Source organism: Belonocnema kinseyi, chromosome 4 (assembly GCF_010883055.1).
Source record: "Belonocnema kinseyi isolate 2016_QV_RU_SX_M_011 chromosome 4, B_treatae_v1, whole genome shotgun sequence".
In the NCBI taxonomy this organism is placed as follows: domain Eukaryota; kingdom Metazoa; phylum Arthropoda; class Insecta; order Hymenoptera; family Cynipidae; genus Belonocnema; species Belonocnema kinseyi.
In genome coordinates, this window is record NC_046660.1 from 70,851,408 (window position 1) to 70,876,162 (window position 24,755).

At 30.5% G+C, this 24,755-nt stretch overlaps 1 protein-coding gene across 1 annotated transcript in view; it reads left to right on the plus strand.

Moving 5' to 3' along the window:
• LOC117171597 (mucin-4) overlaps nt 1-24,755 on the plus strand; it is a 118,919-nt gene that overhangs the window by 80,702 nt on the left and 13,462 nt on the right. The window contains exons 3-7 of the mRNA XM_033359043.1: nt 3,039-3,181; nt 5,534-5,751; nt 18,144-18,370; nt 18,486-18,812; nt 20,945-24,755. The exon at nt 20,945-24,755 is cut by the window's right edge and continues 1,713 nt beyond it. Coding sequence (XP_033214934.1) covers nt 3,039-3,181; nt 5,534-5,751; nt 18,144-18,370; nt 18,486-18,812; nt 20,945-24,755 — 4,726 coding nt within the window. The remainder of the gene's footprint in view (nt 1-3,038; nt 3,182-5,533; nt 5,752-18,143; nt 18,371-18,485; nt 18,813-20,944) is intronic.

A 24,755-nucleotide genomic window follows, 5' to 3' on the forward strand; every position in this document is an offset into this window, starting at 1 on the left:
GGCAGACCCTACTGTACATTAATTGAGCTCTTTTTGAAACGAAAGCTTTTTTCACATTAGTGAGGTATTTTGAAAGAAAAATACTCGAAATTTTTCCAGGGAGGATAGTATATACATATAAATTTCCCAACTTCCCTTTAAAATACACCCTTGACGCGCTACGCATTAATCGTGACCACGATACGACGCCCCTTCGAAAATTTGAAATTTCACCTTGCAGAGGGCAGCACCTCACGACGTTGATAATGAAGAAAGCCACCCCTGTCACTGTCATAACCCTCGTGATATATACGTATAATGATGCGCCTGCAGCTTGCAGTTATATGAGTTTCAATGGACTTTTTGGAAAATCCACAATTTGTTAAGATAAATGTAAATAAATTAGAAGACTGACTGCGACTGAAAAAAATGTTCCAGAATGTAAGTAATCCCAGAAATAGGTCAAAATAATGTCGAAATTATCTTGAGTGAATGTGAGTGACACGCGGCCCAAGTAAACAGTAAATAGATGTTTATTTTTCTCAAATTCTTCCAGCCTAATTTATCAAATTTAATGAATTCGCACTCACAAATTAGCGCTCGATTCTAAAAATTAGTTATGTCTTTATTATAGTGTTTCATTTTTTTCTATTTCCAGCTCTATTTTTTTTCATTTTGAATGAGGATTGCTAACAATGAATAGTCTACCATTTTATTTACATTTTCATGTTTTAAGTCTTTGCTTCTGCTTTTTATAAATTATAGTAGAGTGACGTTTTATTTTATAAATAAATGTCAACATTTTTCACCAAAACAAAATACATCAAGCTGTTATAGAAATTTGTTTTCATTGAACTTTTGTGTTGTAAATAGATCATTTAAAGACTAGGAAATTATATTTATTTTTCTTTAAAAGCTTTAGATTTTATTACATGAATATAGAGATTGGAAAAAGGGGCAAAAGTGATTAATAAAATGTTAAAAATGAAGAAAAAAAAACCTGCTATGGTTTTCCATAACCTAAGTATCATAACGACCATAACCTAAATTATGCAAGTAGGCGCAGCATGCCTTATCTCGGTTATCTCTGTTGGATAGATGATTATGTCTCACTTGAAGAGAACGTGGTCATTTTTCAATCCCGAATCCGAGTTTTCTTTTTCATAATATGTTTTTCTTGTTTTGTTCTTTAAAAATCAAAAACAAGCACGACTTTCGTTTCTGCGTATAAAATACACTATAACTCTCTGTTTATTCCACCTGGAAAACCTGGAAATGTGGAGTTTCCAGGGAACTTTTGATACCTGGAAAAATCTGGAAATGCCAAGGAATTTTTTTTTAAGTCAGGACATTTTTTCGAGGGCTTTCTTAATTTTCTTGTTTGCATTGCAATATAAAAGAGAATAACAATGATTCTTCATTAGTAAAAGTAGCTTTTTATTACTGTATTGAACTATTTTGTACAAATTCGTTTTTTTTTTGTTTGAATTTAATTTTTTTAATGAAAATTTAACTATGCTATTTTTAGTTAAAAATTAAAGTGTCTGGTTAAAAATCTCTTATTTTTGGTAGAAAATTAATCTTCGCTTGAAAAATACATTTTTTCTGCATATTTTTCTTTTGCCTGAAAAATATTTCTTTAGTTGAAATTTCAAAATCATGTTGGAAAATCGTCTTTTTTGGTTGAATTGAGCTGTTTTTGAATGAAATATTTTTTGGTTGGAATATCAAATACTAGATTTGTCTTTCAATATTCAAGATGTGAATGTTACGTCCTTTTGTTAAAAACAAATTTTGTTGGTTGGGAAATGATAAATTTGGTTGAAAATTCTATTTTTCTTTGGCCGAAAATCAATTTATCGTAAATTTAACTATTTCAGTCGAAACTTTGAAAGATTGATTTTAAATTTATTTTTCTTTTTGGTTGTAAAATAATTTTTTAAACTGAAAATGTAATTATTCCAGTTAAGTATTCTATCATTTTAGTTTAAAAAGCATCATCTTGGTTGATCATTAATTTTGGTAACTAAAAGATTAACTATTCAATATTTTGTCAAAAAATTATCTTTTTCAGTTGAAAATTCGTTTTTGGTATAAATTAATCTTCTTGGTTGAAAATTCATAATTTGATTCAAAATGTAATTGTTCTAGTAAAAGATTCACAATTTTAGTTTTAAATTCATCAATTAGGTTAAAAATTGGTATTGTTCAGTTGAAAGTTCGAAAATTTGATTTTAATTGATTGAAAATTCAATTATTCCGTTGTAAATATATGTAATTGGTTAAAAATCGTCTTTTTGGGTAGAAAATTAATCTTTTTGTTTAAAAGCTCATTTTTTTGGTTGAAAATGCACTATTTTGGTTGAAATTTAGTATTGTGGGAAATTAATTTTTCTAACTGAAAATTTAACTATTCGATTTTTAGTTGAAAAATGATAGTTTTTAGTTCAAAATATAATATTAAGAATAATATTTGAGAATATCTTATAATGTAAATTGTCAAAGCTTTTTAAATTCAAAATATTATTTGAAGCCCTAGAAAGTGAACAAAAAATTGTTTGTAATAAACTCGCAAAGCTGCATACATATTCGGAGTCGATTGTTTTAAAAAATGCGAAATATTTAAATGGCTCCGTACTATGAAAAGTTAGATCTGGAAAAAACCTTCATATAAAAAAAATTAATAAATATAAAAATCTGAATATAATTAATTAATTGTAATATTTCTATTTGTTTTTATTTCTGATTTTTTTATTTACATTTGTTAAGAGCAGTTCTTATGCCTATTTTCAAACAAAAATGAATGCATGTTTGTTTTTCTTATACAATAATTTTCTATAATCTTGAATGCGCCCTATCTAAGAAGTATACGTTATAAACTATAATTTTCAGTAAATCCTTCTGGGAATTACTATCAGTTATTGATTTGTTTATAAGTTGAAACAAATGTCAAGGAATTCTATAAATTACGGTTCAGATTATGATTGATTGAAGAGTATTTTATATTGGATAACATTTTTAGATCCTGTGCTAAATCTTGAACTATTTATTGGTTTCAGGGGCTTGAAGCAACATTGAGTGACAGCAAAAAGAAATACGGGGACAAGGTGAATGCACTTCTGTCCGCCTGGGAGCATGTCACCAATTTTATTCCTGCGGCACCTCCAGAGAGAATCCAAACTCTCATAGAATGGGCCCACAAGTAAGTAATTACAGGAGTCACAATCCGTCCTACCCCCCCCCCCCCCCCCCCCCCCCCCCCTGAATGGGAAAAATCTTATATAATACCAAAAATCGGGAATTTTGACGCATTCTCCCCCATTTTGGTACAAGGTTTCGATTCATTTTGTTTTGTAAGAAAAATTAACAAAAATTCAAGACATTAAAAAAGAAGACACTTTGAAATAGATTCATTTTGATGATACCAACTTCGAATCTTTCATAAACTATTTATTTGTTAATTTTGTAGATTCGAAGAGCATCGTCGTCAGCGAAGAAATCGCTCACATATTCAATCGAGGAACTAAATGCAAAAGATAAATCCATTCTGTTTCTTCAAATTAAAACTATCTTAATATAGTTATATTATTGGCTTTACAGGCCAGAATGCCCTAAAAGCGAGGGAAATGAGGAGATTTTTCATGAAAATAGGAGAAAAAATTCTTTTAAATAAAATGAATGTTTGTTACTAATTTTAAATTATAATTACAACGCTTCAAATTCATAATATTTAACATTAAAATACTCAACTTTCAACAAAATAGATTAATTTTTACCGAATTGTGAACCAGAAAGATGGATTTTCAATTAGGAAGATTAATTTTTTAACAAAAAAGTCGAATTTCCAACTGAAATGGTGATTATTTAACCATAAAAACAATATAGTTTAACATGGCTGAATTCAACCAAAAAAGACGGATTTCAAACAAAAAAAAGTTAATTCTCAACAAAAAGTGTAATAGTTGATATTTTAGGCAAAAAGCATTTTAATTTTAAACAAGAAACAGTTAAATTCAACCAAAAGATAGAATTTTGAACAGAGAAAGTACATTTTCAAGCAGCGATGAATTTTCAGCTAAAATTATTAATCATGAACAGACATTTTTTTTAAATAAAGTAGTTTAACTCTTAACAAAGTATTTAAATTTTCAACAAATGAAATATTTATTTTTTAATTATTCACAGTTTAATTCATAAAAAAAGATTACTTTTTTTTAACGAAATAGTTGATTTTTCAGAAAAAAATTCATGTTGAATTTTCTTCCTGAAAAGATGAAATTTTAACAAAAAAGTTAATTTTCAAGGAAGTAGTTGAATTTCCCATCGAAATAATTTAATTTCCTAACAAAATAGTTGAATTTTGAACCTAAAAAGACGAATTTTCAACAAATACGCGCATGGACCACGCGTCTTATTGTTTCCCGTGCAATTATTTTATTTGGAAATGAAGTTCAATAAAGTACCATGATATTATTGTTTAATTTAATAACTTTTGTTTGTACACGTGTTCGCTTGGGTAACCTCTCACGCTACAGATTAAATAATTGTGCTATTTGCATCTAACTGTGGAAAGAGAACCTAAAATGACGGCGCGCATTAACGTGTATATTCCGTAGCGTATATTAGGGCCCTCTAATAATGTATAATTACACCAAACCAATTGGAAACGCTATAATCTTTTTTTTTTTGTTTAGCTGGCATAAAAATATATTTTAAAAAAAAATTGAAAAAGGGGAATTTCTCAATTCTGTTGTTTATCCATTTTTAAATCTTTGATCTTCTTAACTTTTTTCTGATGCATTTTTATCAGTAGAAAATGCTGAAGTGTTCAAACGATTTTTTACAGCTAGATAACATAAAATTTCTAAGCACACAATTAACTAGAAAGGGTTCTACTGTTCGAAAGCATTTTCGTTCATTGTTCATGAGATACCTAACATTGAACCACTGAACCGCTGTGATCCTTTTTGGCAGTATCAATTCTAATTTAAAATTTAAGAAATTTAAACTAGATAAAAGCAGAAAAAAAATGTGTAGGCCAAAATAAAAAAAAGAGGAAAGAATAATGTGAAGGCAACCAATCAAATCCCCTTCCTTCTCTTTTTTATTTCTTTCATATTTTTATTTTTATCAAATCACAATATTTTTTATAATCAATATAACATTCTTAAATATTTTTTATTGTTATTTGCAAATAATAAAAAAAAAAGGCGAAGGAAATAAAAAAGAGAAGTAAGGGAATTTCGTTGGATGCCTTCTCATTTTTCTTTCCCCTTTTTTATTTTTGTCTAAAAATATAATTTCTTTCTTTTCGTTTTTTAGGAAAATAGTTCTCTTTTTTCAAATTACAATATAAACATTTGATGGTGGTTGTCCAAATTTGGTCGGTGGATTCTTGGTTTTATTTTCAGGAATTCTGCTCATTAACAATTCTAATTTCTTGCTCAACATTTTAGTTTAGGAATCAAGTTCTAAGAGATAAAAGAAATTTTTACCAAGAAGTAGATTATGAGTAGATGACATTAAGATCTAAACAATTTAATTTTTATTTCAGGCACACGTTGACATTGGTATTGCGTGGGGAGTGGCCGAAGCTGCAACCTGCAACCAAGACGCACCTCAGCGTGACATTGCAGAGGTGCGCAAATCACCTGGTGCACCACCCCGTGGGAGCCAGGTGTACAACCCTGGTGGATTTGGTAGACAAACCATGGTCAAAACCTGCCCTGGAGAACATACTCCAAGGAAAACCGGAAGCCGAAAATGAAGAAGGTGAGACTTTTGGGTGATTCCCTATTTGGGAAATTTGGGCAAATGAACCGGGAAATGGCGGTGAATTTATTTTTTGATTGGGAATATTACATATTTCTAGAAATATAAAAAACTTGTAATATAAAAAAAAATCATACCACCTGATGTAGTGCAATTTAAAATAAGTTCGATTAAAAATTTTTTTAAATATAAAGTTTTTCAGTGATAAAATAATTCATTTTATAATAGGTAATTCTGACACCTATTTTACATTAAATGTTTTTTATTTTTTTTATTTTTTATTTTTTTTTATTTGAGGTTCTATATTTTAATTTATTATAAAAACGTTTTAAGTTAGTCAACTGTAAATTACATTGATTAATGAGTTTCAAAACTGAATTGTAATTCGAATGTTAAAAATTGAACAGTAATTGATTTTACAAGACGATCTGGAATCTGTTCAAAATTGAACAATTTACAAATTTTAACGTTAAAAATTGAACAGTTTCAACTTTAATGTCTAGTAGTTAAAATTTAAACGTCCTACTGAAACTTTATAAACGGGTTTCAATTTAAAAATAATTGCAAATTAATAGATTAATCATTAAATCCTTTTATTACATGTCAAATCCTATTTAAATATTGTTTAGTCTAAAATATTACATTTTTTAAACAAGTCAGTTTGAAATTTTTTAACTAAAAAAATAACAGTGTTGTAATATTTAGCAATATTTGACTTTTGCTTTAAAGTGAGTAATCATAAATCAAATATTAAAAAGGCTGCGACTATTTCGCCATACGTGTATGGCGAAATAGCCGACGGTAGCTTATTTCGCCATGCAATTATGGGCAAATACGGATGGTAGCTAATTTCGCCCGTTGAAATATATCCAGGAGGGGTTGAGGATCAAAATCAGGAGAGTAGGTTATTTATTATTATATAGTAGATTATAATGAACAAATTAATCATTAAATAGGCAATTATAATTGCACCAGCGAAACACATGAGGCTAGTGAACCTCACAAATATCAAAGATAGATAGAGTTTTAGAGTTTATGTAACCGAAAATATTTCCGGGATCACGGGAATATGACCGAGAATTTCTTAGATGAATGTGCTCTTCGAAAATTTATGAGAATTTAAAAATATTTGTTCGTAAGTTTTGAAAAGCAAATCTTATAGTTTATGCAATTATTTTTAGTTATTCTATGCGACTTAGTTATAGAATTTAAAATGCAAAAATATTCTTGAACATTTGATTCTGAGTTTTAGGAATTTTATGCTTTTAAAAACTTTATTATAAACATAAGAATGCTCTACTTGTTAGGGCCATATTAGTATTTAGAAATGATATTTGTAATCCAAAAGTATTCTTGAATATTTGATACTGAGTTTAAAAATTGTTACAATTTTAAAAATTTCATCATAAAAATAAGGCTGTTCAACGTAGTTAGACTACAGTTCGTATCTTGAAAAGGCATTTTATGAGGCTTTATGAGATTTTAAATAATTTTTCAATTTGTTATTTTTATAAATTATTATGTCATTTAGTTTAAAATGCGTAATTCGAAAATCTTTCACTTTAAAAATGTTCCATTTTAGATTTTTAAGTTTTAAGCATGTATTTTAATTTAAAGAATTATAAAATGCAGTTTAAAGGTTACAAAAATTAAAACTTAGAAGTTTTTAAAATCGAAGATTTTTTAGTAAAAAACAGGGTGGCCGCCAGACCGTAAACCGGAAATTTTACGAATTTTAAGAAGAAAAATCTGCTCAAGTTAAATTTAATAAAGAAATTTATTAATATATTTCTATTAATTTTTTAGCGATTTAAAAATGTAAACGTGCGTTTTACTATTTTCAACTTAAAAATAAATCCATAATAATATATTCATAATTAAAGGTTTTTATTAAATTTAAAATATTGTGAGTCTAAATAATTTTATTTTTATCCCATTTAATTTGAAATTTCTTAATGTAGAAAAGAATATGTATTTAATATTTAGCAATATTTCACTGTTCATTTAAGACAAGTAAATTGAAATCAAATATTTAAAAGAAAACAATTTGAAACTGAATTGTTTTACATAGAAAGCTTTGAATATTTAGATTTTCGAAGAATTTTTAAACTTTTAGCTTTAAAATTGCAATTGTTTTATTTAAAAAATGTTTAATTTATAAGTGAAATTGTGAAATTTTGACGCAGAAATAACAATTAAAGATATACATAGAAGTTTAGAAAAGATTCAAAATTAATTAAAAACTTGAAATTATTTCAAGTAATTTAAACGAAGTGTGTTAACATTTTTTTTTCAGATCTTCTAAATATATTTTTTAATTAATCGAAAGTTTCCTACAATTTTTGAAAATCCTGCAAATTAAAAAGAAAAATCCTGAAAATCTTCCATGTTCCTCTTTGATATTTTTTTTAATTTCTTAAAATCTTCTTAAACTTTCTGTTACAATAATTTTTCAAAATGAAAAATCAGTTTCTATTTTCCTAAATATCTTTAAAAAAATTTTATTCTTTTGAAGTCTTTCACATTTAATAATAAATTTCATGCACAATTCTTTAAAAAATTTAAATTTTTTGTTTGAAAAAATCTAAATTTTATTTTAAATTTGGGTGTAAGTATTCGAAATTATTTCAAGTTCTTAATTTAATTCGAATCTTTTTAAAACTTCTAAATATATCTAAAAATGACTCTAATATTTTTACAAAAAATAAGTGTTCTATTGTTATTTATAAATTCAAATTAAATTTTTTTTAATTTGCAGGATTTTATAAAAGTTATAGAAAAAATGTAATTCATTTTGAAATATGGTTAAAAGTTCCGAAAAAAAATTCAAAAATTATTTTGAATTTGGAAAAATGTTACACTGCTTCTAGATTTCGCAAGATTTTAAAATAAAATCTTAAAGCTTTTAAATGATGCTTAGACTATTTAAAATAAAAATAATTTAATCTCTAATTTCAATGCTGTTAAGTTAAAAAAATTATTTTCCAATTTTTAATGTGTCTAGCTTAAAATTACTTAAAATTATATAATTTTGAACATGTTTAAAGTTCATTGCTTGAATTTGTTGTTTATTACTTTATATGGAAAAACGTTCAGAATATAGTTTGATTTTTTTAATTTTTCGGGAAAAAACGGGGAATTTTTTTCTTCGATTAAAACGGCCACCCTGCGTATTGAATATAAAAAACAAATATTACTTAAATACTTAAAAAGCCATTGCTTCATATTATGTATATTATATATATAAAGGCCTAATAACACTTATCTAACATTTTTTCATTACTTAATTTTTAAGTTTTAATTTAAAAACGGCTACAAAGGCTATAAAGAAATTTTGATATTGAATTTCGATAAAACCTAACTTTTTTCGTAGTTTTATTTTTATGAAACTTTGATTATTGCAATTCATGGGTTTTGAAAATAAATTTACAATATTATAAGGTTTAAAGATAAAGAAAATATTGGTGAAGGTTAAATTCTCTGTAAATTCTCAAGTTGTCTTAAAATGACGGTCACGAGAACGTGACCGGATTGTAAATGTCCGAGAAATTTAGAACTCTAAAAATAGGGCGCAGATGTGGTTCTAACCACCGGTTTTACATGGCGCAAAAATCGAATGTGCGAAATTTAAATTTTAAGAGAGGCAAAATAAATGGTCAGGTGACAAAAATGTTTTAACCCACATAAAACTCATAAAATGCCTCTTTTATAGAATTAAAAATTTGACAGACAAAACACATAAAAACGTGGAGTATTTGAGAAAATCGCCTTTCATTATTTTAAGGAGAACATGGTAATTTGTAAGATTTTCTAATTTTTTGGAGGATTTCAAAAGGGGTAGATAAACCTTACAAGAATCCCGTAGGGAAATTTAAATATCTCAGTTGAGTAAGAAGTTATCGATGTTTAAAAAAAGGAATGTATAAATATTTTTAAAGAAAACTTAGAAATTTACTAATTTGAAAATTGTAAAGAGAAAAGTTTTATGGAATGTTTTTTTTTTCTCGAAAAAAATAAGTCATGTTTGATTATAATTCAGAAACGCTTAAAACTAAGTAAGAAGCGAGACAATTCAATTAAAAAAACTTTTGGTAAAATAATTGTTTTTTGTAAGTGTTAAACTTACTTCTTTCATAAGACTTGAATGTTAATATAATTTCAATTCTAAAAACCATGGAAAACTTTTTCCTTCCAGGCCAGAGGTCAACTTGAAATCTTACAATCTCTTGGCAAACAAAATATGTTATGTTTCAGAGAAAATGAAGATAGATGTAAATATTTTCCCGATTTGTGAAAAAAATAATTTTAAGTTATGAGTATTTGAATTTTTAAGTTTTCATTAAAAAGATTTACCAATTCTTTTTTTAAGCATTTATACGTTTTTCCTTGATAGATATAAATTTTCCTTCCAGATTTTCTGAAATACTCAACGTTTTTATTTTTTATTTGTTAAATGTTTAATTCTATAAGAGAGACAATGTATTAGTGTTTTCTGGTTTAAACCATTTTTGGGGCCATGAGAATTTTTTTCCTCGAAAAATTGAATAAAAAATTTTTTCAAGGCAGCGATATATTTTACAACATTCTAAGAAAACACTGCTTATTTTTAAAAGTTCGCTAAAAATACCTCTTACTAATGTCTTCAATGAGCAACATATTTAAGAGGCAAATGATTCTTTAACTTGAAGTTGCATTGTTTGTCTGTATGATTTTAAATGGATTCGGACCTGAGAATACATTTTTATTATTATTTTTTTTTAATTGAAGTGTTTTATACTTTGTGATAATAACAATGTATAATGAAATTTAAAATTCGCTTTATGGATTTTGCGCCACCCAACAGCGGTGGTTAGAACCACCTCTGAGCCCTGTCTGTGAGATTTTGGGATTGCGAAATAGCCACTTCGTATTAAAACTTAAACAATTTAAAACTGTATTGTTTAAAATTGAAAGCCTTAAATCGTTCAAATTTCACAGTGCTAAATTTAATTTTTTAACGTTACAATTTTAATTGTTCAATTTGAAAATTTTTTAGTTTAAAAGGGAAGGTATTAAATTCTGATGTATAAATAAAAATTACAAAAATTATGAATTTGAAACGTCCTAAAACTAAAATAATTCAATATAAAATGATTTATGTGTAAAACAAAACGTTTGAACTTCACAATTCTAATTTTAAAATAAATGGTAGAGATTTTCGTATTTCATTTTTTTCTTAATTGGATGAGGTACACGATGAAATTTTATGATTTTATTTTTTGTATTTGTAGAGTGAAGTTTTATATTTTTAAGTTTTTTATAGAGTTGGAACGGAGGAGATTTTAGTTTTTAATATTTTGTGAATTGGAGAAAGAATAATTTTTTATTTTTAACATTTTTATTGCGCTGGAATCCAGGAAACAACAATCGATTGAATGGAAATTATTTGAATAGGAAAACTTAAGAATGACGAGATTGACTAATTTATCTAAAATATAATAAATTCAGCTGGCAAATTTCGTTTCCACGGTTCCGATTTCAAAAATAGAAAAATAATTTATCGAAATTTGCCTGAATTGGCGGTGGGCATTTATGGTTAATTTAATTCGCATCAATCTGCATTCTTAAACTCTCCGATTCAAATATTTTCGGTTCAATTACTTGTTTTTTCTGGGAAGGTAGGAAATTTCTGTTTTCAATTATTTCTGAATTGGAAGAGACATATTTAACACTAATCTTTGAACTGTTCAATTTATAAAGTTTAAATTAAAAACTTTGCAGTTTCAGGGCATTTAATTCAAAATTGTTCAATTAAAAAATGTCAGAAGCTTCCATTTTAGACATGTAAATTATTCAGCGAACCCGAAAATGAGCGGGAATTTTTTTCCTCGATTAAAATGCACATTTTGTTTAAATGTCGTTCTCGAACTCCTTGGGTCGAATTATATTGGAATATGCAAAAAAAAAGTAGATTTTATAAGTTATCTCATTACAAAACTCCCTCTGCACGAGGAAGCAATTATATTTTAATTTCAGTACTATTGGGTGGTAAAAGTTATTACGAAATACTGCTTCGTAATGTCAAATTTTGACGTTTTTAACTTTATCTTTTTCCGTTAGTATTATGTAAAACTAATAAAATTTCCATAATATTAATAATTTTCATGAAAAGTTTAGAGTTACATACCTTTATCTTAGGGATTTAGGAAAATCACGATTTTATTTTACTTTATAATTTGTTTATATTTTGAAATTGAAGTACATTGAGGGTCATTTCAAAAGTATGTAACGCCCTCTAGTTTCGACGAGGGAGGGCTGCAGGAAAAGGTATTTCATACTTTTTGAATGGCTCTTTAAAGTTGATTGGATTTAATTTATTACAATTCAGATCCATTAAAGGATGCACAAATTTGCGTATCAAGTACAAACATACGTTTATAGAAAGTTCATCGGCGGTTTTTAAGTTTCTATCTAAACGTTTTTTTTTCACATACTTAAATATATAACTTTAACCGTTTTTATTGAACCGGAACTTTCTGTTAATTAAATAAAAAAGTATGAATTATTTATGTCTTGGAACAATGTACTTTCAAAAAGAATTTATGTTTTTTTTTATAAAATTAATTAAAAATATATAAAAATTGTTTATTCAAGATAACAAATCTTTTTAATTAAACTGTTTTGATATATATTTATTTTAACCTCTTATTGAATTATAAAACAAGGTAAAAACGAATTTTAAGTTTAAATTTCAAATTTTTCTAAATATCTAAAACTCTTGAGGAATTTAGAGAAATGACCTGAAAATGTTCTAAATTCCTGAATAAACCAGTAATTCAGAGAAGAGGATATCGTCAGATGATGAAACTCCACAGACCTGATCAAATTTGTCAATGGACCCTCAGCCGGTTTTCATTTAAAACCGGTACGAAACAACAATATGAGTGAAGTTAGATCTTAAAATTCGATTACTTTACATTTCAATCTAAATAATTTTGTTAAATTGGAAAGTTTTCTTAAAAATAAAATCTTATTTTTATTCTTTGCACATTATAGAAATAGATGTATGCAATTACTCTTAAGGTATAAGTTTCTTTAATTACCATTATATTTTCATAAGTATGCTTGATTGTTAAATGAAAAATAGTGTAGTACGATTTTTCAGGGTGGCTTCTGGACCGGGAAACCGGGAATTTTTAGAAACCGGGAAATGGCAGTGAATTTTTTTTACCGACAATGTTGCAAATTTGTAGAAGAAAAATCTGTCCACGTTCGATTTCAATAGTTTTTAAATAATTAGTTGAATTGTTATGTTTTTCAATTATGCTATTATTTAGCTTACAATGTGTATTTCAAAATTTTTTTACTTTAAAAATTTTCCATATAAAATTTGTATTCATAAGCTTACATTTTTAATTTAAAGAATTTTTAAATGCGTGTGTCTGAAATTTTATAAACTATTTTCAACTTAAAAATAACTTCATAATAATATATTCTTAATTAAAGGAACTGATTAAATTTAAAATATTGTTTCAGTCTAGAATATGCGGTTTTTAACCATTCCATTTGAAATTTTTAATTAAAAAAAAGATTAATTATTGAATATTTAGCAATATTTTAATTTTTATTTAAGACAAGTAAACTGAATCTTTTGACATAAAAAACCTGGAATCGTTAAAATTTCGAAGAGCCTTTAAACTTTGAACGGTACAATTTTTTATTGTTGTATTTGAAAAATGCTTAATTCGTGAGTGAAATTTTTAAATTTGGATGTATAATTTACAAATGACCATTTGTAGAAAAAATTTGAGTAGTTTTAATAGATATTTAGGAGTTTTAAAAGGGTTAAAAATTATCATGCAAATTTTAAAAGTTTTCTTAAAATCTTCTACAATATTTTTTGAAAAATGTGTTTAAATATTTGGAAAGCTTTTAAAATATTATCTGAAAATAATTTTTTCAAAATGAAGCCTTTCACAATTCTTAAAAAGAATCTAATTTTTTGTTTAAAATCATCAAAAATCTACATTTTGTTCTATATTAGGCTATCATTTCAAGTTTTAAATTAAGTTTGAATCTTTTCAAAACTTCTACATGTCTCTTAAAATTACTCAAATTTCCCCTACCAATAATAAATGTTCAAATGTTATTTATACATCCAAATTCTAAAGAAATTTTCTAAAATTTACAGGATTTTATGAAAATTGGAGAAAAAATTCTCAAGATTTTGAAATCAAATTTTGAAGCCTTCCAAGGATGTTTTAAACTATTTAAAAAGAAAATAATTGAATTTCTAATTTAAGAAGTATTCAGTTAACATTTTTTCAATTCTTCAATATTTGATGTTTCTAGACTAAAATTCCTCAAAATTATATAAGTTTTAAGAGTTTCGCTTTGAGTGCTTTCATTTGCAGCTCAGTTTTTATTACCTCACGCGAAAATTTTTTTAGCTTTAGTGTTCCATTTTTAAAATCTGATTGACCGTGAAAAATGTTTGCGAACCGGGAAAAAACTGGGAAATGACGGGGAAATTATTTTCCACCCTGATTTTTACATGATGAAATTGAACAAAGTTTTTAATTAAAAATTCTATACACATAATAAGGAAATCAACTAATACAGGATTAATCTTTACGTGATTTTCAAATTAGTTTAAAATAAAAACTGGACGAGGTCAATTCAGGAAAATTTGATCGATTGCGTAGAGTTTCGCCATCTAAAGATAACCTGAAAATGATATATTTTTTCTATCTACATCTTAGCAGATATTCGAAATAAAAATATATTGTTACCTCATGCAACACCCACCATTTTTTCAGTGCATACCATTCTTTAAAAATAATTTTTACAAATGGAATCAAATATTAACGTTTATAAATAGTTAAATTCAAACCAATATAACATTATTTTGAAGTCATGTCGCAACGACACCTAGACAATTTATTATGGAATGCCCCTTTTGATTTCCATTTTGGCTCTTAAATATTTCGACTGGTTTATTAAGTCATGGGGTGTCCACTCGACCAGAGAATCGGGAATTTTTAGACCGGAAAACTTCGAGAAATGACCGTCAATTTGTGTGTTTCGAGGATTATTTATTTTGCGTGATAGAACATCATCGGCAAATAAAAAAATCGTTTATAAAGGAATTGCACTAAAATGCGGTAAATTAAAATAAGCATTAGCTGACTGTAAAGCGTTCAGAAATGAAAAATAATCAGATAATATCGTTTTTATTATCCTAATGTCGTGTTTTTTAAACAGAATACAAGTTACGGCTACTATCGATGAGGAAATTCGAGTCTGCTGGCTTAAATATTAAAAAGTGAATTAAAAATATGTTAGCTTAATGAGGAAATAATAATTTGAAGAAGTTTCTCAACCAATTGCCTTTGGTATTTGTGTATAAATATACAGCCGTGTTCAATGTAATTAACTATCTGTAATCATTTACGATTCATAAAAAGTGTGTAATTGTTTTATTCTTCGTACAAATTGCGATATGAGTACTTTTTAGGAATAGAAAAGAATGATAGATTATGGTTGTATATCTACGTTAAAAAAAATCAAAGAATTCGTTATATTTTGAAAACTTTCTAAAGGGATTTGGTTCATAAATGTTTAAAGTAGATTCGTAAGATTTCTCGGAGTTTTCCTTTTTTTTGCAATAAAAAACTGTGCTTAAAAGTTTATTGTCATTGTCAGTTTATTTTTATGAGATTTTTATGTGTATAAGCTATGAAAAGTTTCTTGGCTCATTGCTTTCAGGCTCGTTGACATTGTACAAAACTTAGCTCTAAAATGATTATTTACTTATTAAGTTACCATTTTGTTTTATCTGCTTTTTTAAAATCAAAGCCAGACGACTCGACTTTTCTAGCGGATAGTAGAGTAACTTATTTATACTTGAACCTTCATGAACTTTTTTCGTTTAAGAAAACCATTATATCACTAAAGTGTTCAAATCATTGCCATGTCAGGAATTTTTTCGAAAACCTGGAATTTTTCATATTTGTTTTTAATTTTGCAATACATATCGTATGGCTCGTCGAAAAAAATGTGTTTTGAACTAATTTGTTCAGAGTCACCAAAAATCGCCGTAAAATATCTATTTTTAAATTAATGATTGGTCCATATACTAAAGCTTGTTTTATATTTGAAAACGAAAACTTTTTCAGATATTTAACACGGTATTTACAAGGGTGACCTAATCTTATATAATTAATTGCTAATAATTCGTTGAAAGTGAATTATTTTACATTGAAAACTCTACTATTGTATTTTTGGCTCAGAATTCATCTCTTTTTGTTAAAAATTCTAATATTTGGTTGAAAATTTAATTATTATGTTAAAAAATGAACTATTTTGTTAAAAATACATATTTTTTTGGTGGAAAATATTCATTTGCTTTGGTCAAAATTTCAACTGTTTTGTTGAACGTTCATATTTTTTATAGTAAATCCTTCCTATTTGATTGAAAATTAACATTTTGTTGTTGAAAATTATTATTTTATGGTTAAAAGTGTATTGTTTTAATTAAAAGATCTAGTATAATATTTTTGGTCCAGAATTTATCGCCTTTGGGTTAAAATTCTAATATTTAATGGAAAATTTCATTATTTTGTTGAAAATTCAACTATGATGTTAAAAAGTTATATTTTTTGGTGAAAATTCAACTGTTTTGTTGAACATTCGTCTTTTTGGACAGAAAATCAGTTCTTTTTCTATGGAAAATTCTTCTTTTTTTTGTTTTGTTCGAAAAGTCAACTTTTTAGTTGAAAATGCAACTATTTTCCTCAAAAGTCATCTCTTTTGGTTAAAAATTCTACTATTTGTTTTAAAATTTCCTTATTTTGTTGAATATTCCACTATTTTGTTAAAAAGTAATTTTTCAAGTAGAAAATTCAATATTTTTCGTCTTTCCCGGTAGAAAATCCGTCTTTTTAGTTGAAGATGCATTTTTTTCATTCGAAAAGCCTACACTTATCTTTTTGATGCATAATTTATCGTCTTCCGGTTAAAATTTTAATATTTTCATTATTTGGTTGGGAACTCAACTATTTTGTTGAACATTCGTTGTTTTGAATGGGAAATCAGTTCTTTTTTGTATGGAAAATTAATCTTTTTTGTCTTGATAATTCAACTATTTGGTTGAAAATGCAACTACTTTAAAACTCGCAAATAATCGCGGTTTTGTGGATGACCATGAACCTGACATAACCGAATGCAATCGGAGATATTCTAACTTTGAACGTATAAACAGGCTTTGTCTTGTCACGCATAAGTGAGCACCGCACGCTCCCCGCAGCTCCTCACAACCATAGTCGTGAAGCGGCTTCAATTCTCCGAATTACTATCTCCGGGCGCGCTATGTCCGACTTTGACTGTATTTTCCTCAGAATTCATCTCTTGGTTAAAAATTCTACTATTTTGTGGAAATTTTAATTATCTTGTCGAATATTCAATTTCTTTGTTAAAAATTCAATATTTAAATTGAAAATTCAATATTTCTTCATTCTGCGTTGGACATCTGTCTTTTTGGATTGAAAGTTCATCTTTTAGTAGAAAATGCATCTTTTTTTGTTGAAGATGAATTTTTTTAAATCGAAAAGTCTACCAATATCTTTTTGGTGCATAATCTATCTCTTCTGGTTAAAAATTCTATTATTAGTTTAAATATTGAATTATTTTTTTCAACATTACCTTTTTGGAAGAAAAATTTAATTCTTATAGATTGAAATTTTTTTAGTTTAAAATTCATCTTTCTTCGATGAAAATGTATCTGTCCTCTAAAAGTAATATTTTTTGGCTTGGAAATTCAACTATTTGTTTGAAGTTTAATGTTTCTTGTTTGAAAATTCCATTATTTGGTTGACGATTCGTCTTCGTACATTGAAAATACAACCGTTTGTTTGAAGATTTATCTCCGTTGGTTGAAAATTCCCCTTTTCGGGTTCAAAAGTAGAATTTTTTCTAAAACATTTGACTTTTTGACTAGAAAATTCAACTCGTGTTGAAAATTCATATTTTTTCCTTGAAAATTGAAATAGTTTGTTCAAAATGCAATATATTCCTACTTGAAATCCTAGGAATGAACTGTTTTGAGAGTATTTTGGGCTGTGCAATCTGAAATTGCCGTTGCAATAATTTACATAATATATTTTACCCTGAAGATTTTAAATGCCTAATTCTTTTCCAAATTCATGTCAGAAAAAAATGATTTGTAAATAGTTATTAACATAAAGGCTTAAAAGTCAGCCGGGAAAAATATAATTTTTGACCGGAAAATAGCCTGGAATTTTTTTTCAAATCGAGTGACCACCTTGCTGGCGCTTCCTTGAAATAAAAATAATTCACCATAAAAAAAATAGTAAATGTAACCATATTTCTCATAATGTCGATGCATGTTACAGAGTTCTGCTGTTCGGAAAAAGGTGAGTTATTGACGATGAGGTTGAAAATACTCTGCGAGGAGCGCTGTGAGGACATAGCGGTCAACCTCGCCGCTGCATGTGTTCGTACGCTCAGAAGAAGCGATGGGCTGCGTTCTGTCTCAGAAGTTCACCACGTTCAATATATGATTGACGTGTACATTGTTCTCTTATTCAAACTGAAGCGCACCCAAGACATATTCGCTCAAGTGAGTAACTCCCATCTTTATATTCTTTCTTCAAAATACTTTTGCCTGTCCTTTAAAATTGCTTATTTAAAGAATAAATAAACAACTGATGAAAATGAACCTTGCTTTTGCACAGTTAACATTAATGGACCTAGAAGATGGGCTAGAACTCGTCCAGAGACTGAGCGGTGAGAGACCCACCAAATATGGCACGGCAAGAGTTTGGAAAAATTCTACAAAAGCTGCTGAATTAGTCGTGCAGTACCTCGTGACCGTAGGCATGGTCCGCCCTGTTTGTGATACCGGTGCACATACGCTTGAACAAATACTGAACTCTTGGGCCTTGCTGCATTCAAAATTAAAAGACAATGCATCCACATTGCCGGGAATGATTCGCAAGTTAATCGAGCCTGCCGAGAGTGCTCAACATATTTATATCGTGTGCGGTGTACTTATGAAGCACGTAAGTATCATTTGAATACTTTAGTAGACATACCAGGGTGGTGACTTGACCGGGACTCAATCAACCGAGAATTTACTTCTGATCGTAGAAAACTTCAAATTTCCATTATTTTAATCATTTTGGTCAATTTGGAAAAGTGATTTCTACTTTATTTACTTGTAACAGGGAATTTTTTAAAGAATTATAACTGGGATTTAAAAGAAACGAGATTTAAAAAATCCCGGTTCCAAGTCAAAATTCGTCATAATTTAAAAGTTTTGTCTTCTAAATTTTATCAAAAGAAAGTACATCAAGTAGTTTTTAGAGTAAAAGTAGTATTTCAAAGAGGAAATATTTCTGAGTTGCAATATTTTTTAAAAAAATTTTTCGTTTAGTTGGGAATTTTCCTTCTTTTCTTGAAAATTCAACTACTTGCGTTTAAAAGCTAAACTCTTATGTTAAAAAAAAAGAAGAAAAAAAGAAACTGTTCTGGTGAAAATTAATATTTTTGTTACATATTGGTCATATTGTTTAAAAATTCATTCTTTTAGTTGAAAAATTATATTTTTAGTTGTAAATACGTATTTTTTAGCTGAACAATAATTTTTTGATTTAACATTTAATTAATTACGTTGAAAATCAATTTTCTATTCCAGCATAAAGCTATTTTTCTGACAATTTCTGACAATATTTTCAGACAATTCAGAAAAGCAATTTTTCTGACATCAGTTTCGTTGAAAGTTAACAATTATAGTGTAAATTTGTCTTTTTAAATTGAAATTTTTATATTTCATAGAAAATCGACTTTTTTTGTAGAAAATAATTTTTTTCTTCGAAAGTTAATATCCTTGTTTAAAAATTCTTCTGTTTCGTTCAAAATTAATTATTCCAGTTAAATATTCATCATTATAATTCATTCCTTTGATTAAAAAATGAGATATTTGATTAAAAACTTGTTTTTCTTTGAATGAAAAGGAATTTTTTACTGAAAATTCAAATATTTTTGTTTAAGTCCGATTTTTTTATTAAGAACTATATTTTTAACGGAAAATTGAACTATTCTATCTTTGGATGAAAATTGATATTTTTTATTCAAAAATTAAACCTATCTTTAAAAATTCATGTAATTTGAGGAAAATTCATCTTTTTTGTAGAAAATTAATCTTTTTGGTAGGTATAAAATTCAACTTTTCGAGCTGAAGGCTTACAATTTTAGTTGAAAATATTCATCAGTTTTGTTGAAAGTTAAACTTTTCCAATTGACAATTTAACTGTTCCACTTTTTAACATTGACCCTTTTGTAGTTAATTTTTCTTTAATTTAACATTTCTTTCTTTCATTGAAAATTTACGTATTCAGTTTTTAAAAAAAAAATCCTTGTTTGGTAGAAAATCGACTTTTTTTCTTTGAAAATTTATCTCATTGTATAAATTTCTTCTTTTTGGTTGAAAATTCAAGTATTCCGGTTACATATCCACAATTGTATTGGAAGTTTATCTTTCAGGTTAGAAATAAATGTACTTTGTTAAAAAAGAAACATTTTTGGTAAAAATTAATATTTTTATTAAATATTGATGATATTGATTAAAAATTGATTTATTTGGTTGAAAAATTATGGTTTTCAGTTGTAAATACGTATGTTTTGATTGAACATGCATTTTTTAAACTTAAAATTTAATTAATTAAGTTTTGGTTGAAAATTTATCTTTTTTATTAAAAATGATTTTTTGTTTGTTGAAAATGGATTTTTTTTAAGTTCCGAATTCGACTATTTGGTAAAAACTTGCCTACTTTAATTGAAAATTCAACTATATCGTTAAAATTCATGTATTTTATTGAAAAATTGTATTTTTTGGTTACAAAAATTCATCTTTTTGTTTGAAAATTAATCTTATTGGTTTAAAATTCCACTATTCTAATTGAATATTCATAATTTTATTTAAAAATTCACTTATTTTTCCATTTTTTGCTCTGTCGTGTCAAAAAGATGTTTACAATGAACATGATGCTTTTAAAATAAATTTTTGCGTTTTCCGACAAATATGAATATGTTACTTTTAGTTAACCGGGAAAATTGAAAAATTCGACTTGGAAAAACCGTGAAATGACCGGGAATTTGAAATCGTCTACTAATAATTTTTTTTTCATTGCAGTTTGGAGACAGCGTGAAGCCTCTCGTCATTGAACTTTACATCAGAGCTCTAACGACGGATATGAACGAATTGGAGAGTCAAAAAGCAAAGTCGGACAAGGAGAAAGCTCGGGAGACGGCCAAGCGATTGAGTGTGCAATTCTTAAAATTAGCCGACTTTGTTGTTAGTAATATTGGCATAGCAAGAGAATGCGTATTGACAGCATTTTCCTTACATCCCACACGAGAGTGTTACGACAGAATAAGAGCGATTGCAATCGCCTGTGGAAAAATCAAGCAGGAGTTTGATGATGAAATCGACAGGTTTCAGGACACGCCCGACAGTCCGTTGAGTGATATCAAAGAGGAGAGAATGAGCCCTTCGGAGGATGATGTTGAAATCAACAAGGTGGAGAGCAGCACCGTTGTATCGTCAACGCTGTCCGCTACCTTGTCTTCGATGTGTGCAACTACCACTGCTCAAGCGATAAGGAAGAACATTGAATTCCAAAGTGGATCGAGCAAGAGCTTCCAGCACACGGACGAGATACTCAAGTCCATTCTCACGTCCTCTCTCAAAAACGAGGGCCTGGGAACCGAAAAGTGTCATCTGCATCCGAAGAGAGATCCCTCTGCGAGTGGGCCAGTCGGTCAACTTTGTTTCAATTGCGGCGAATTTACGGGTATTGAATTGCCGCCCATCAAGTCGCCGGAGGTGGCAAATATCGAGAGGACTCTAGATGCATTGATTTTGATTAAGGGTGAGGCGGTCACGGGCTCGGCCAATTACGACGAAAAAACAGTGCCAAATCAAGTATTGGATGCGGAGAAACTGGGCTTGTCGGCCCAGCTTTGCGACGATTTAGCCGTAGTGCTCAGCAGTCCCAGGTATCACATGCTCAGTTGGGTCTTGGACTGGAAGGAGCTGAACGCTCTCTGTGAGCGATATCTTGAGAATGCAGAGGAGATGCGAAATACGAACAAAGAGCTCAAGTATCTCAACATCGACTACTCACAGTTCAAGGACTGGCCATCTGAAGAAGAGTCCAAGGATGAATTTTTCGGCATTGAGAAGGGTTATGAGCAGTGGGCCGACATTCCTTCCGACACTTCAGAACAATTTGGAAGCTTTCAGCCGGCTGGTAATTACAAGCGGGGCACAGCGAGGCGCAGTTTGGATGACACCACGGATTCCGACAGCGAGAGTCTTATCCCGGTTAGAAAAAGACCGGGCCGACCAAGAAAGGTTCACAGATTGGTATCGTCGGAGAGTGATTACGACAGTGCTGAAAATAAAGAAAAACATTTTCGAAATACGAACATCTCGGTCTCGGATAGCGACACCAATACTCAGGACAGTCAGACCGATAGTTTAGGCAGCGACGGATTTAGACAAGAATCGAAAAAACCGAACAAACCTTGTGGCAAGGAGAATAGTAAAAAGCGCGGCAAATCGAAATTGACTGTGGAAACGGTCTCACATTTTCACATGTTAGTTAACGAAACAATTCGGCATCCCGCGGAAGACGTGAGCGGTTCCGACGTTAGCAGCAACGACATTATCACCCTCTTCTCAGCTGACCTCGACGAAAATCGGCGAGAGACTATCAAAGGCTCGGCTTACACAGCGGCGGCACCGCTCATCATCACCGAGAAGAGGAGTGACCCGGCAGTTCTCAAGTCGCTGAGAATGTTCAGGCCGAAGAATTCCAAGAAACCGAGGATCACACAAATCCTGCAGAAAAATCTGTTAAATAAGAGTAAAGACAACAATAACATGAGCGACAACTCGAATAGTCCCACCAAGTTTGCTCCTATGCTCAGTACATTAAACTTAAATCCAAAGATCGTTCTCACGAGGGCTGACGAGTCGGAGAAGAAAAAGAGCAAGGCGTCGAAAAAGCAGATCAGCAGAAGCGACCTCTCCACCAAGTTGTTGAATATTCAGAAAACTCTGCCTTTTGCCCAGAACAAGAAATCAATCATAACGTACCAGAAGAAGAGGAACGGCAGTGTCAACAGCAGCGCGGGATCCATCGACGGACGCGGGCGCGCCTGTTCCGTCAAGTCCAACTTGGGTAAGACCAAGTTCGATATTCTTGCACAGGCGGTTAGGGATTCTGACATACTGGCGAAAAATGTGCCTGGGCTGAACTCGCTGGACATGATGGTGCCTCCTAGGGTTCAGTCCACGGTTAACGTCGTACAACTTTCCAGAAATATTCCACCGAGCCCGAACTCCGTGTCGGGCAATAGCGGTAACACACCACCGAGAAATCGGACTTCCAGCATAGCAGGCAACATTCAGTTACCTGGTACACCTTCCTCGGGTGGTCACGACAGCGGTGTGGGAATGAGCCCGGCAGGTCAGACCCCTCCACCGAGGTCGTCCTCTTTGCACGACGTCGGCGATGAGGCGAACCAACCTCCGGACGCATCTCCAGCCGACTCGACCAACGCTTCAACTCTCGAGCCCGACAGTCCGCGACCGATTACTATCAATCAGCGATCAGGTCAGTGTCAGTCGCCGAAAAAGTCACCTTCGCCCTCGACAACAACAACAGCTACCTCCGTTCCCATTGGCGCTGAGCAGCTGCAGATTGTTTGCAAACCTGACGGTACTTATCAACTAGCCTCGGTCAATCCAAACGCACTCTCGAGTCCGAGAAATGTCTTGACGCTGCAAAACCTCGATGACGGAAGCGTCGGCTTCTCCAGACAAGCGCAACGTACTTCCGAATCCTCTGGCGCCACCAATCGCAATAGCTACGATAGGCTCGCGCCAATCAAGACTACCTCCCAAGCTAGTCAGAACACCGGGTTGCCGAAATTTCAACATGCCTTCGGCAAAACAATTTACACCCTTTCCACAGATACCACCACTGTCGCCGCCTCTTCCACGACCGAGACGCTTATGCAACCCACGAGTATTCAACAAAAGACAAGCAACTTGTCGAAAGCCGTGCAAACATCGGTTCCCAGCACGCAAGTCAACGCCGGGATAAGCATACAGTCGGTGGCGGGTGTTGTTCCAAATCTCCAAGTCTCCACCGGCCGACAAATTCTTAATATTGTCCAGAGCTCGGCGGCAGCCTGTACCAACTCAACTCCTACCGCGACACAGACGCTCACGCAACTCGTGCAAAGCATGCAAAATGCTTCGCCCGGTGTTATCTACACGCACAAGATCCCCGTCACCATATCCACCACCAATCCCAGCCAACTTAGCATCATTCCCACAATATCACCCGCCAACTCTCTCGCCGGAAACAGAACACCGGTAGTCAAACTCAACATCATCAGGGCACCACTCAGACAACAAAATCTCACTGGTACTATCCAGGCAGTTTTAACAACACCCAGGATACCACAATCAAGGCCTGAAACGCTCATCAATACTCCGATCGATGTTCCAAATCAAGTCAGCTCAACAACCCTCGAACAGCTCCGCGAATTCGAGAGTGTCCTCGAGCAAGTCAAAGAAAGAAGCACAATTCAACCACAACACCAGTCTACTAACACAACTACGACAACTGTTCAAACCCAGACTGCCCAGACTACTCTCACACCTGTCACAAAACCTCTCCCGCAAGCTTCAATTAACGCTATCGCTCAACAACTCCTCATCCCCGCGCAAACACCGAGCTCGGAATTCAGCAACGGCAACACCGTTACATTTCAACCCGACTCCTCGTTCTCACAAAAAGTTTCACTCGCCTACGTTAATCAAACCTCCTCAACTCCCAAAGTCACCAACTCCACTCCTGTTGTTGTCGTGACCAGTTACTGTCAGTCTGCCGCCTCTCCTGCGCTGAGCGTCACTTCCCAGAGTT